General features: G+C 38.2%; 1 protein-coding gene across 1 annotated transcript in view; it reads left to right on the forward strand.

The window, feature by feature from the left end:
- Positions 1-11,949, forward strand: part of LOC145395182 (solute carrier family 12 member 9) — a 38,864-nt gene extending 26,915 nt beyond the window's left edge. The window contains exons 11-17 of the mRNA XM_080268872.1: positions 2,579-2,740; positions 4,078-4,155; positions 4,645-4,793; positions 8,989-9,192; positions 10,157-10,277; positions 11,003-11,173; positions 11,526-11,949. Coding sequence (XP_080124998.1) covers positions 2,579-2,740; positions 4,078-4,155; positions 4,645-4,793; positions 8,989-9,192; positions 10,157-10,277; positions 11,003-11,173; positions 11,526-11,789 — 1,149 coding nt within the window. The 3' untranslated portion in view covers positions 11,790-11,949. The remainder of the gene's footprint in view (positions 1-2,578; positions 2,741-4,077; positions 4,156-4,644; positions 4,794-8,988; positions 9,193-10,156; positions 10,278-11,002; positions 11,174-11,525) is intronic.
- Positions 11,950-14,412: the final 2,463 nt, after the last annotated feature.

Raw genomic sequence — 14,412 nt, forward strand, 5'->3', positions numbered from 1 at the left:
TATACAGTAGAAGTCCGATTTTTCGGCATCTATGGGACCAGGCAAGTGCCGAAATATCAAAATTGCCGAATTATCGAAAACCCTACCCACTCAGTACCTTATATGTTTCGGTGAACACTATCATCATTACTCATATCATTACAAATGTGTTTGGAGAGAGTACTGTATACTGTTTGATACTGTACAATACTGTAATGAATACAGTACTATACATGAATATGAAAAATAAAGAAATTAGTGAACATACTGTATATAAATGTAATGGTACAGTAGGCCTACAAGTTCACATGCACTTACCTAAACTTATAGTACTGTAGGTTCCTTATTTACATATGTACAATAGAAGGGGTTGATTGGAGTCTGCTACTGCTGGAAGAAGTCCACATCTTATGTGTACGCTTCTTGCTAACACCAGTTAACTTTCCACACGTGGAGGCCATTTTCAAAGCACGCAGATGTTTATACTGTTCACAACACACGGCTGGTCCACTCAGGTGTTACAAAGCTCCTGTCTGATATTACGGTGCTTACAGCACACTCGAATAGTAATTTCAGAGGTATTTCGGTACGAAGTTCACAAAGCACACAGAAGAATCAAGAGAAGTCGGCAGCAGCACGGCAACAACTCGGAAGAATGGCGAAACAGATTCTCTTTCCCATGCTAGACTCACTACATGTTTGTCTTCTCTTTATGCAATAGGAGAAAGAGCTAGCCTCATGGCAGTGGTAGACTCGTTCCATCACTTTCACTATCTCACTCACTAAGGCGGGTAAAGGCGGGTAGCTAGCTGGCGAGCCTCATGGAGAATTTCAAGACTGACGAAAAAAATCGGAGAATCTGCCGAACGATCGGAGATTTTCGTAAATGGGACTATTTCTCAAAACTGCCGAAATGTCAGATTTGCCGGGGAATTGGATGCCGAAATATTGGACTTTTACTGTATACAGTATTTTGTATCTTCAAGGTACCTTTTTTTTTTTTTTTTTTTTTTTTTTTTTTTTTCATACTTGTGTTTGCCTTCTCAAGGGATATGGTGGATGAGTGTGTGAGGAAGAGAGGTATGGAAGTCGGTGAGGTTAGGGAACTGACAAGAGATCAAGCTTGCTGGATGAATGTTGTGAGAAGAAGTGCATGATCAGGGATTTGGCACCCCTTTTTAATGTGACTCTATCGGATACATTTATGTGAAGCTGCAGAATGTGGTGAATGTTTTTGGCGTATCAGATAGAGCCAGGATTTCGGGGGCTTGAATGATGAATGAGTGGAAGCTTGGCCCATTGGATTGGGCAAACTTGGACTGTCTGGACACTGCTATTCCTCTCCCTGCCCTGGGGTGGGAAAGGAGGTCTGGATGATGATGTTGTTGTTGTTTACTTTCATGGAGAAGCTTTGAAAGGTGCCTAGTATGCAATTTAAGAGTAGAGGTTAGTCATTTTATTGCATTGGAAGTTATCTGTATAGTCACCTTTGGGTTGTCCATGTGCATTTGCCAACTTTTTTTTTATTTGTGAATGCCATCTAATTTGCAGATCACTTAAGATAGAAATTATTTTCTTTTTACTTTGGTAGAACATTCCAAGAGCCTGTGTATATTCTGTAGCTATTTCTTTATTCAGTACAGTATATTATTCTTAATCATACGCATGTTTCATTGATAGTTTTTGCTAGTTTAATAGAATATTTTATGCAACATCCGTCTCATATTATTCCCTTATAATGAAACATTGTGACACAGAAGAGCCAGAAATATTTTACGATCTCACTGCGACAACAGCAGACTAAAGCTGGATAGTGAATGGGACCCGAAAGAATCAGCTTGTCTAGATTTGTAAACATAAATTCAACATAAAGTAATTACAACAACAGGCAGCCTTCTGACATTAGAATAAAGACATCCAGACCCTCAGTGCACAATTAAACTTGTCATTTGGAAGTTCATTCTGGAGGAAAATTCTTGTTGTGTATTGACTGTGCATGTTTTTATTATGACTGTTTTTTATTGATACATTGTCAGAAATTGTTTATTTCATTTTACAGTGTGTGCAGTGTATTCCTTTTCTTTTGATGATGTATATAAAGTGTATGTTTATTGATTATGTGTACATATTGACAGGATGAATCAGACTTAAATAAATTTAGGCTTTTTGAAAAACCTTCTAGAATGGAACCCTTGTGTAATCTTAAGAGTCTGTGCAGTCTGTAGAATAAATATTGCCTACACAGTAATACTTTATGAGCAGACCCTTATAGTATTTGCAGTGATTCTGTCCTTGAAAGGCTGTACTGTATTCATAAACTCAGCTAAATTTTGTATAAGATTGCTTGTATATATATGTACCAGTATGTTTGCCATCGCTGATACTGCTATCAAGCACTTCAGTATTAAGTTTGAGTGATTATAAAATTATTATTGCCTAATTTAAATGATTTGTGGCAGTAATTTTTGTTGTTGTTAAGGCCTCATGTTCATCTTGACACGGTAGTAGTAAATTCATCTTGATGTGTTAGTAGTTAACTGTTATGGATACTTTATTTAACCTGTAATTTAGTTGTACATCTTAAAAAATACTTCTCCAGGTGAGGAAGTACTTGCTCTTGCTGGACTCAAGGAAGGACCATGTCAAGTTCTGGCGACCTCAGATGCTGCTGATGGTGAAGAACCCTCGTTCAGCATGTCCTCTCATAGACTTCACCAACGATCTCAAGAAATCTGGTCTTTATGTCCTTGGCCATGTTAAGGTCAGTTTAAGCCTGCATGCTGCTGTTGTGGCATTTGGATATTATATTAAAGCAACAATAGATTTTGTTTACAGAAACCCTAGCAGACAGAGCCTTAAAGCATGTTCTTAAGTAAACATCTCTTTTATTTCGTTCAGCAGAGAGATATCCAAGCAAACAGTCTTCAAAAACTATCTTGAACAATCCTTTGTGTGCTGTTGGTACACCTAAGAATTTTATTGAGGATAATATATGACTATTTTGTTCAGCTGAGAGAAATCCCAGCAGTCAAAAGATTAGCAGTAATAGTAGTAGTAGCTGCAGCCTCAGGCCTGTCTGGCTATGAACCCAGCAGACCACAGGATTCCATCCACTTAAGCTGGGAGCCTCCAGAGATCTTTTGATGTGCTTATCTTTGTGTCAGTCAAATGGTTATACTGTAAGATTAGTTCATTGTATACAGTAAATCCTCATTATAACAAACCCTGATATAATAGATGTCATGAAGCCAACCAAGCTTTTGTCAGCTATAGCAAACACTGTCTGTTAAATGAGGTGCAGTGGATTGCAGTACATGTGTTTCCTACTCTTTTTTCCTCCAACCTGGCCCGAAATAGCCCTCTCCCCATTGTGATTACTGAATTGTAATACAGTAACAGACTAGCAATACTCATATTGTTCTAGTCATGAAGAAGAACTGTGACAAAGATGTGAAATTAGTTGCAAAAAGGCGAAATTATATGGCAAGTTAGTGTAAAATGGATATAGTTTTCATTTTTAGTACAAGATTGTGCTGTTCTTTACATTCATACGTGCCTGAAATCCTGCCTCAGGGGGACCATTGAATATAACAGACTGTCGGCTGTATCGGATCAAGCTTCCTCCCAAGTCGTCCGTAATGGGACGAATCTGCTTTTCTAAATATAATCTTGCCATAGAAGGGGAGATGGTGGTCAAGTGGTTAGCCAAGTGCTCTGCTGTTTTAAAGGACATAAATTTGATCTCAGGATGGTACAGAGAACAATCTGAGGATTGGATTTGAATTTTCATTAAAACATACATTACTGGTCGTCTACAAAACCAGTGACTTATGACACCACTAACCCCTCCGTATCTAGTCTTGGATGAGACAGCCCTAGCAGCCAGTATGTACAGTATTCAACAGGGACAGTGGGTATTAGTGCTGAACTGGTGACATGTGCAAATGTGTGGCACCTAGTGGACTTCTGGGCCTTAGAGACTGAACCTTCTAGTGTATGCCCAAAGTCAAACATAAAATTAAAAATGTGAGGATTATTAACAGAGCTGTCTTTTGTAACTAACTGGATCAAGGTTGATGTCAGTGTTTATTTTTTCAGGTTGGGTCATACGAGGGACAGGTGGACCAGGCTGGGGAAGATTACCCAAAATGGATGACTCTGGTTGACTACTTAAAGGTACACTTAACTTGTATAGCTTATGTATCTGTTGAGGTAATCTGTATTAGCAAACAACAAATGACTGTGAAATACAAATTGAGAACAGTTTTTGTATCTTAATAGGAGATTCCTTATTAGTGATCAGTAAGTGACTGAAATGTTAACTGAGAAGCATAGTTTTTATCTGTTGAGGAATTCCACAGCTGTTAAGTGCTGTTGTAAATGGTTATGAAATACAATACTAATTCAGGGTATAGAAAGCTATGTATGTGTTTTTTTGATGTTATGATGTATAGTATGTGTGTGAATAATTGAACAGTAAAAGATAAATCAGTGGATGAGAGTAAGTGTTGAACTGAAGTAATAGGCTGCTCATGAGAGAGAGATTTTGAAGGTGGCTCATGAAAGAGAGAGATTTTGTAGTCAATTCATGAGAGAAAGAGAGGTTTTTGTTGTCTGCATTTAATAGAGAAGATTTATTGGATAAGACAAGACTTCTTTTTTTAGGTGAAAGCGTTTGTGGAGATAACTGTAGGGAGCAGCGTTCGCGAGGGACTCCACCACCTGGTCCGAGTGTCAGGCCTGGGAGCAATGAAGCCAAACACCATCTTGTTTGGCTTTAAGGACAGCACCCCAGCCCATGACTTCTTTACTAGGTCAGTCATGCCTCCTCATTAGCCTTTTTCACTCGGCTTGTAAGAGTTAGGTCATTGTGGGCATTGGTGTTATGTCCTTCTGGCTTCACTTGGTTTGTAGCCTGATGTTGGAGTATTATAAGGCTGGCTTTAGCTACTTCCTTCTCACTTTACTTGGTATGTTGCTTGATGGTAGATTACTGTATTGAGACTAGTCATACTGTACTTTCTTCTTGTTTCATTTGCTTAGTAGCATGATGTTAGAGTATTATTAAACTAGTTATGCTTCCATCTTGCTTCACTTGGTATGTTCTATGAGGTTAGATTATTGTATTATGAGACACTTTATGTTTCCTTCTTTGTTCCACATAGCATGTAAAATTGTATTAGATAATTGGACCATTTTAAGTTCATGTTGTGTGTTGCCTTTCTTTATGCTTGGTTTTGCTATTAAGTGAAAAGTAAATCACAGAAAAAATTTTCATTTTACTACTTTGGTTACCTAAAGCTGATTTGCCGGATTCCACTTTGTAGCACAGTACTGATTGCATATTATAAACTTGCATATTTTGGAATGTGTCCCAGATTTATAATGACTCGGTATCTGATGGTTTGACTTTTTTATGCTTTAATTACCAAACCTTGAAAAGATACTGTTTTTCATAATATACATCCCACAGCACACACAGAACCATATACTGTTTAACCAGCAGTACTGGTTATATGGTGTTAATGCCATCAATATTTAACTGTTTTATTCTAGCTGCTATGCAAATCAGTATTCATAATTGTCTCACCAAGGAAGAGCTCCCCTAGTACATTTTTCCTCAGAATATTGATTTTGCATGTTCACCCTTGTTGCACTGATTGCCCCATATTGAGCTAATGGTATTGGTTTTCCTTATTCCAGTAAAAAAGTTATGATACTGCCTTTAAGGAATGGTAGTGAGCTAAGTGAAAAATTTGCATGTGAAGTTGAATTGTTTTATTATTAGTATTAATAAGATAATCACTGCACGTGGTAGTAAGCACTGTAATTGTGGATATTTGCTTTTTTTTTGCCAGCAGCATTGTAGCTACTCTGACTTAGAAGAAGTTTCCTCTGTTTGCCATATTAATAAAATTGAATGGATGAAGGTGTAAACACAGCCCTAATTATTGACCGTCATTTGTAAAAGATCTGTAATTGTTAGATGTGATCAGCTGAATCTTACTTAGTTTAGTCAGCAACAGTGCATGATAAGCATATGTGCTTCATCATAATTATATGCCTCAGAAGTTAACAACAAAGATTTAGGGTTTTGCCCATACCTTCTTACTCTCAGTGTTAATAATATGGCCCTGTTACTGATATCCTACAAGAAATCTTAAACCCATTCCTTAGGACAGAGTGAGAGTGAAGCAAATAATAGTCGGGTATGCACTTTGTAATAAGTCTCTGCTTTTTATACTAGATACGCGATCCCAACTGATACCACTTACGGCTCAATTGAAACGGAGGATGGAGAGAACTTGCAGTCAGGGTAAAGAGACTCTTACCTCACTTGTTTTTTCCTGTCTTTTGTTGGTCACACAGTTCTATGTTATGTATCTTGCATATTGCTGCTTTTTTGTGGTGGCTGGGAATGGTGATCTGTCTCTCTGTCTCATCACTTTACTGCTGTGGGGGCTTAAATATTCAGTGAATGATTGTCTGATCCATTTCACTGAGCAAACTGTTATTTAGTGCTCCCTGTCTTCATTTTTTCTGTTCTTTCTAGACCCTGTGTTTACTTATCTTTGGGTGGGAAAAAGAAAGGTTGAGATATCGATGATGATGATGGTAATATAAACTAGTTCCGTGGGTACTCCACTGTATGAATGGTTTCACATGTATTACAGTTACATGTGGCCTACTTATTTACAATACCTGGTACTGAACATACAACAGCAGGATGCTTGAGACAGTGTACAGTATAAGCTGCCATTACAGTTACCTTCAGAGTTCAATTACTGTGAAATTTCCAACAACCTTTTATTTTTTTATTTTTTTTTATTTTTTTTTTTTTTTTTAGCAGTAACAGTCAGAATTATGTCACACCATTTTGTCTCAACAGTTTTTAGTTACAGTCATCCCAGACTCTTTGCCACAACCAAACATTTTTGGTGTGATACTGACTGATTACTCTTTCATCGAGTGCATTATGTTAAGCGCCATATATGTTCAGTACATGTATAATATGTATGACCTGAGTGTGTCCAAGCAGTGAATATTGTTTTTGTTTAATCTCCAATTGCCACCACACAAGCTAACAGGCAGTTGTTTGTTTTAAGATTACCTTTAAACTCAGTCACTAGTGGGTCACTATGGGGTATATTAATAATGGAACAGCAGTAAAGGAAGAGGATATTCATAGGCTCAAACGTACAGATATGAAAATAATTAGATGGATGTGTAGTGCATCCTTGTATATGAAGCCTGGGTGGGGATAGATTTATATTTGAGGAGTTGAGAGGAAGGATGGGACTGGAGTGTATTGGTGCTGTGATGAGGAGGGGCAGGTTGAGGTGGTTGGGACACGTGGAGAGGATGGAGGATGACCGTTGGTTGCTGAAAGTGAGAAATGTGAACAACAGGGGTCAGGTTGCGAGAGGCAGCCCAAAGACCTGAGATGAGGTCATAGATTGTGACCAAAGGGATAGGGAACAGAATAGGGAGGTTGCTAGAGATCAAGCAACATGGAGAACTGCCATTAGATGACCAAGGCTGACACATTCAAGCATGTTGGAGCTTTTATAAACAATATGATACTAGTGTGGTGTTGGAGTTCCAGCAGCAGGTGAAGGGAAATAACAACTGCACCAGCTTAGGTGAGTTGGAAGCCCATTTTTACACTTATTTTTGGTGGTAAACAGCAAGTGAAGTTCACTGAAGTGAAATACTGTACAGTAACAACCAGACTGGGTGAGTTGGAAACTTGTTTATAGACTTTGTTTGGTGGATGACCCTTGGTCAAAAACATATCCCTGTTTAGCCCATGTTATAATTGAGTCTGTTTGGTAAATCGTTATGCAGTGGACTTTTTCAAATGCATCCTTATCATAAAACAAGGGTGTGCTGTACGTTATTGACTGGAAGGGGCAACTCAGTTATATTCAGTTTTTAATGCTTATTGCATTAGTATGTATATGAAGCACATCAGCAAGGAAGAAAACAAAGACAATATGCACAGATGCTTTTGCCTGTAAGATGGAGCCAGGATTTGGAAGACAAGACTGATGTGTAAGTGTTTGTTTGATCCATATCACTGGGCATGCTGTTTAATACTTTTCTTGCCTGTGTGTTCTCTCTTTCCTTATTTCTGAAGTCTACCTCAGTGTATCATTTGGTTGGTATTTAGGGTTGGGATAATAATAATGATGTTGATGTAAAACAGTCACATGATTGTTAAAGTTAGATGGTGTTTAAGTGGTTAGACAAGTGATCTGCTATTCAGAAAGATGCAAGTTCATTCCAGAGTGAGACAGGGAACAGTTTGATGAGTTAAATTGTGTTGCTGTAAAGCAAATTTTGATCTTCCTGAAAGCCCACCAACCTGTCATAATAATACCCTTAGTACCCATGGATCCCAACTTGCAACTGGATTAATCTACGTTCAGTCTTATGCCAGTCAGACACATGAGCAGATTCTGTGTCACTTGTCCTAGTTCACTCAGCACTACAAGTGGGGATCTGACTGTAAAGTGGACTGTTAGCAGAAATTGTCTACCACAACGACCTTCATGTAATTAGTAGAGATTGTTACTTGTGATTTCCTTTTGAGAGAACACACTTGGTCTACAATTTTCCTTTCATACGGCTTATATTTCACTTGTTTCATACCACATTATAGAACTTAAACATTTCTTTCATAACTCCCACTTTGCTTATTCTGCCATACCCCATTTGTTGCTTTGTTATACTACTTGCTTATCATTTTCTTATATTCTCCTATGTTACCAGTACTGCTTATACCATGTGGTCTTCATTTTATTGCTTTGCTTATCAGTTAGCCACGGCCATTTTGTTCCTTTGTTAAACTTCCTGCTTTTTAAAAACTGCTTTTGTAGTGTATTGTACTGTATATAAACCAGTGAATCTAGACTGATGATGATGATAAAAACCACGGACTAATCATTCCCTTGTGTCCCCCTTGCTGCCTATCAAGTGTTGCAAATCTCGATCCTTTTTCCACAGAGAGTCATCCCCTTTCAACGTTAGCCAGTACCAAGCCACATCCCCTACCTCCACCTCCCCGACCCTGCTGACGTGTAGCAGCTCTTCCCCCTCAGAGCTATCAGGAGAGGAGTATGTGAGGATGGTGGCGGATGTCCTCAACCTGGGGAAAAATGTTTGCCTCTGCCGACACTTTCACCAGATGGACAAGGGTGCTATTTTGAAGTTAGTGGTGATGTGTTATGATAAGGACTGCTGTTTTGAAGTTAGTGGTGATGTGATTATTGCTGCTGTTTTGAAGTTAGTGGTGATGTGTTGTGATATGTGCTGCTGTTGTGAAGTTTGTGGTGATGTGTTGTGATAAGGTCTGCTGTTTTGAAGTTAGTGGTGATGTGTTGTGATAAGGACTGTTATTTTGAAGTTAGTGGTGATATGTTGTGATAAATGCTGCTGTTTTGAAGTTAATGGTGATGTGATAAATGCTGCTGTTTTGAAGTTAGTGGTGATATGTTGTGATAAATGCTGCTGTTTTGAAGTTAGTGATGATATGATAAGGACTCCTGTTTTGAAGTTAATGGTTATGTGTTTTGATAAATGCTGCTGTTATGAAGCTAGTATCGAGATAAATGCTGCTGTTTTAAAGTTGGAATGTGTGTTGTGATGATGGCTGCTGTTTTGAAGATAGTGGGGATTTGTTTTGTGATAAAGGGTACTATTTCATGTAGGTCAGGATTTGTGTCTTCTTAAAAAGCTGATGTTTAAACTCGTTGCCAGCAAATTACATGTTTTACATTTCTCTTTGACTAAATACAGATAATTATACCCCTCTCGGAAGAAACCTAGAGCACCAAAAATTTTAAAAACTACCATGATCGATGATTTAGCCAAGAATAAAACCTCTCTGTTTTATCCCAGCCTACTACAGATTTTATTTTCTCACTGCACTCAAAGGATTATAATTAGTGGGGATGTAGGTTTTTATATCACAGTGCTGTGAGTTATTCAAATGAATGAATTATATAGCCACACATTTGACCTCTTCCCAGTGGCAATGACTTTTCTGTTTTATCCAGGTTGCTGATAAGGTACTTTGTTTGTCTTCCAAGAGACTTATCAGGTTGAAAGGATCAGTGTAGGTAATCTGTTAATATGCAGAGCAGCTGTTTTAATATCACCTTTTGTTTGACAGGAAGGACAGAAAAAAACTCTATATTGATGTTTGGCCAATAGACTTCTTCAACCCCGATGAGTCCAACATATTTGGCACCACGTCACTCTTCCTGATGCAGCTGGCAACTATTCTTAATATGGTAAGGCTTATCAGTTGGGTTGAGACTCAGCTGTGGCTCTGATGAAATAGCCAGGTGTAATAACTTTCCAACTTGAATGTGAACTCTCTCTCTCTCTCTCTCTCCCTCTCTCTCTCTCTCTCTCTCTCTCTCTCTCTCTCTCTCTCTCTCTATTACATGTGGTGCAGTTCCTTTCAAGATTTTTTCCCACAATAATTAGGGTGCATATATGATGGTGGAGCTGTATGAATGGTGTAATGTATGGGTAATGTGAATGGGGTTAAAGGTGGGAGGAGGCATGGTAGCCCAAGAAGGTGAATGGGTTTGGTAAATGAGTATGTGAGAAAATGATTAGTGGTGTATGTGAGAAAATGACCAATGGAAGCTGATAAGGCTGGGAACTGACAGAGGATCAATTTGGTTGGCTGAATTTTGTATGGAGGATCACATGACATGGGTCTGGAATCCCTCGTTCAAATTGTTCATCAACAAGCTGGCCCTGTTGGTAGGAGTAAGTACACGTGTAAAGAAAAAAAAAATACAGATGGTTAGAGTTGTGAGGTGCAGTTAGGATTGAGGGGGTTTATAGTGAGGATTTTTTTTAAAGCAGTTTAACTCTGCTATATTTATACACTGTAATCTATGTCAGTATTACATCTGCAGTTAGGATTGGGGGAAGTTATTGCAAGGATTTATTTTAGCTTTTTATGTACACTGCAACCTGTATCAATGCTACTTGCCCACAGGTGTCATCATGGCGTAAGAGGACATGCTTACGAGTGTTCCTGTGTATATCGTCACGTGATGCCGACCCTGAGGCCCAGATGAGGCAGGTTCACAACATGTTGCATGAACTGCGCATCAACGCCATCATTGTACCTGTACCGTGGGACCACATCACTACACATCTGTCACAGGTTAGTGCAGGTTTGGACTCCCTTTTTAATGGAATGTTTTAGAAAAGAATTATTTTTTTAAATCCTTATTTTTGGTTCAGTTTGCATATTAGCAATAATCTAATATCTAGGCAGAGAGTACTGTTCTTTTGCAGCCAATTTCCCCCATCTAAGTGACAGACTTAGACAATACTGTAACCATCCCATTGCAGTTTTTCAAGACAAGCACTGTATTGTAGTGTTAATCTCTTGTTTTAGCTCAGCATGTAAGATGGAGAGGTGGCAGTTTTACTCCTCACTAAAGTGAACAGTGTATATTTGTTTTCCTGGAGTCTTATCTGTCTTCATTTATGCTGAGCTAACTTACCTTCAGAATGGTCAGTCCGATGCAGAGGCAGAGGCAGATGCAGACGTGCATCCACTGAGCCACCTGAGTGATGAATATATCAACAAGGTGAATGGCCTCATAGCTGGGCAGAGTGTGGACACCGCCGTGACTTTCCTCTACCTCCCACGACCTCCAGAAGCAACGTGTCTCCACCTCCAGTACCTCAAGTTACTTACTGGGCTGACTGATGGACTGGTGCCCACTGTTATGGTCCATGGTATCTCCGCTGTCACCACGACCAATCTCTGAGAGTGTCCCCAGGGGGCTCGCACCACTGTGGCGTTGTGAGCTCCCATACCCTGTCCCTCAGAGATCATTTATTTTATGTCATTTCACTACTGTGTTTTATTCATAGCGTCACTATTCTATTTAATATAGTACTTCACACTTTTATTTTATGTATGTTTTCATTTGTCAGCCTCATATGTAGCTTAACTCTTCAGTTTTATGTATAATTTCATTCATCAGTATGTACTTCATTATTCTGTTTTATGCATTATAACTTCTTTCATCTGTGTTATACATCACTTCACTCTTCTATTTTATATACAACTTCATGCATCTGTTTCATAATGATCTTTCCTTCTGTGTTTTGTGCATAAATTAACTCAGTCATTTGTATTAAACTTCATCCTGCAGTTTTATATGTGACTTCCCTCTCCTTTTTAGTGTAGTCATTTTAGATCCTTTCAAAAACAGCATTCCTTGAAACTCACTTTACTTCACACAATGAGCTTCCTTCATTTCATAAGATAGTTTTCAATATTTAGCTACTTCATTAACAATTTCTTTACCATGATGTGCTGTTGATCAAAAGTTCGTCACACTTTCATGCCGGCACTGGCAGTGGAAGGTTGTAAATGGAAAATATTTATATATTAATATAATATGAAGTACACCACAAGAAACATGGAAAATATTTTATGTACTAATGTAGTAATATGAACCACACAAGAAACATGAAAACTATTTATGTATTAATTTATGTATTAATGTAGGGTGGGAAAGGAGGTCTGGATGATGATGAATGAAGATGATTAATGTAGTAATATGAAGCACACAACAAGGAAAATGGATAATATTTATATGTTACCATAGCATTATGAATCACATAACAGCAAAGTGAGAAATACTGATAATCTCTGTTGTGCAGGAATAAATGAAAAATGGGGAAGAGAGAACACAGTCTTGGCACGGGATTGTTGACAAAATTTGTTTAAGGTAGTACCAGACCACAAGCTGTTTCCTGTATGATCATTTTTATTTCCTTCTTTTTCTTCCCTGGCTGTAAGTCATTTCATAAACTTAAAAGTGTGTGGTAGTATGTGGTAAGGAAAGTGTATGTATGTTGTAGGCGTATGTGGTAGGTTGATTATATTTATTATGTAATATAGTAAAGCCTGTAGTTCTAAGTGGCATGTGAGGTTCAGAGCACCTCTTCCTAAGCAATACATTTTTTACATCATACCTTAGCATCCGATAGCATACTGTTGTGATAATTTTAATGTTTCCATAGAGATTGCATCAGTAACACAGAGGAGGATATTTAAAGTATAGTGCGCAGGATAAATAACTGAGGTAGAGGTGTTATGAAATTTCCAAAGCCATAAATGACTACAGCACTAAAAACTGTTGTTGTGTTTAATCATAGGGAATTTGTACCTTAATGTGATCAGCACCAAATTGTTATTTTAAAATAATTTGTATATAATGTTGCTTTTACCAAAGGTGTTATTAAAGTACACATTCAATTTTTAAAGCAGGTATTGTACGTTCAGTGCCACACATATTTTCAAGTCAGTACACTGCAGTGTTTTCAAAATTGGCAAGATATTAGTACCTGTATTATATTTAATCTTTAAATTGGCCACAGAGGCTTCTATTGATGTTATGTTTTGATCTCTCTGATTTTATACGTAATTGACGTAATAAACTATATTTATACCTATGGCTGAAAATTCCATGTAATACTGCCCATGTACAGTTGACTATCCCAAGTATGGATTTGATTGTGAGGTAGGGTTATAGGCTATTAACAGAGAATTCCATGGTATGCAAATTTGCTTTTACCCTCTTCAGTCCAGTGAAGTAATTTTTGTTTTAGTCTTCCAAGCTTCAGATGCTTTTATTGAGCTTAAGGGAGTTCAACTGGATGGGTTAGATACAGCCTTCATCAACCCATAAGTACTGGAGGTCTTTCTTAAATATAAGGAAAATGGTCCTGTAGCAGTAGGAAATAGTACAAATGACATCCATGAGCTAAAATGGTTAAAATAATATTGTCTCATTTGATATTACCATGACAATTCCAACCATAGTGGGTTTTTGTGTTATCTTTTTTGTCAGCTGTGATTCTGTTAGCTCCAGACACCCTTTCTTGGAGGCACAAGGCACTGGCCATATTTCAGAGGTGCTTGAAGCCTTGTGGTAAACTACATTACCTTATAGACTTAGAGATAGAATAGTTAGAGGGACAGAGCTAAATGTGGATACAATGAAAATGATCAGAGTGGATGATGGAAATTTTGTAGCCATTTACTGTTTGGTGAAGGTGTGTTGGGGGCTGGTTAGTCTTATGTTCATAGTAAATGGGTACACAAAAGGTGTATTGGTGTCAGGTAGGCTGCAGGCTTGGTAGGCTTCAAATGCATTTTGTGTAAGAGTGAACAGGGAAAGAGAGCTAGTTGTGCCTTTGGAATGTGGAATGGAATTTGGTTATTTAGGTGATATGTGCTAAGGGTAAGGGGAGAGCTAGAGCCAGCTCCATTGCTAGGGTTAGGAGTGGATAGAATAAGTTTAGGGAACTGTTATGCCTCCTGACAGTGAGGAGACTTCCCCTTTACACCAAGGGAGAATTGTTTGATGCATGTGA

This window comes from Coenobita brevimanus, chromosome 30 (genome assembly GCF_032717465.1).
Source record: "Coenobita brevimanus isolate Jiangsu-jjx chromosome 30, ASM3271746v2, whole genome shotgun sequence".
NCBI lineage: Eukaryota > Metazoa > Arthropoda > Malacostraca > Decapoda > Coenobitidae > Coenobita > Coenobita brevimanus.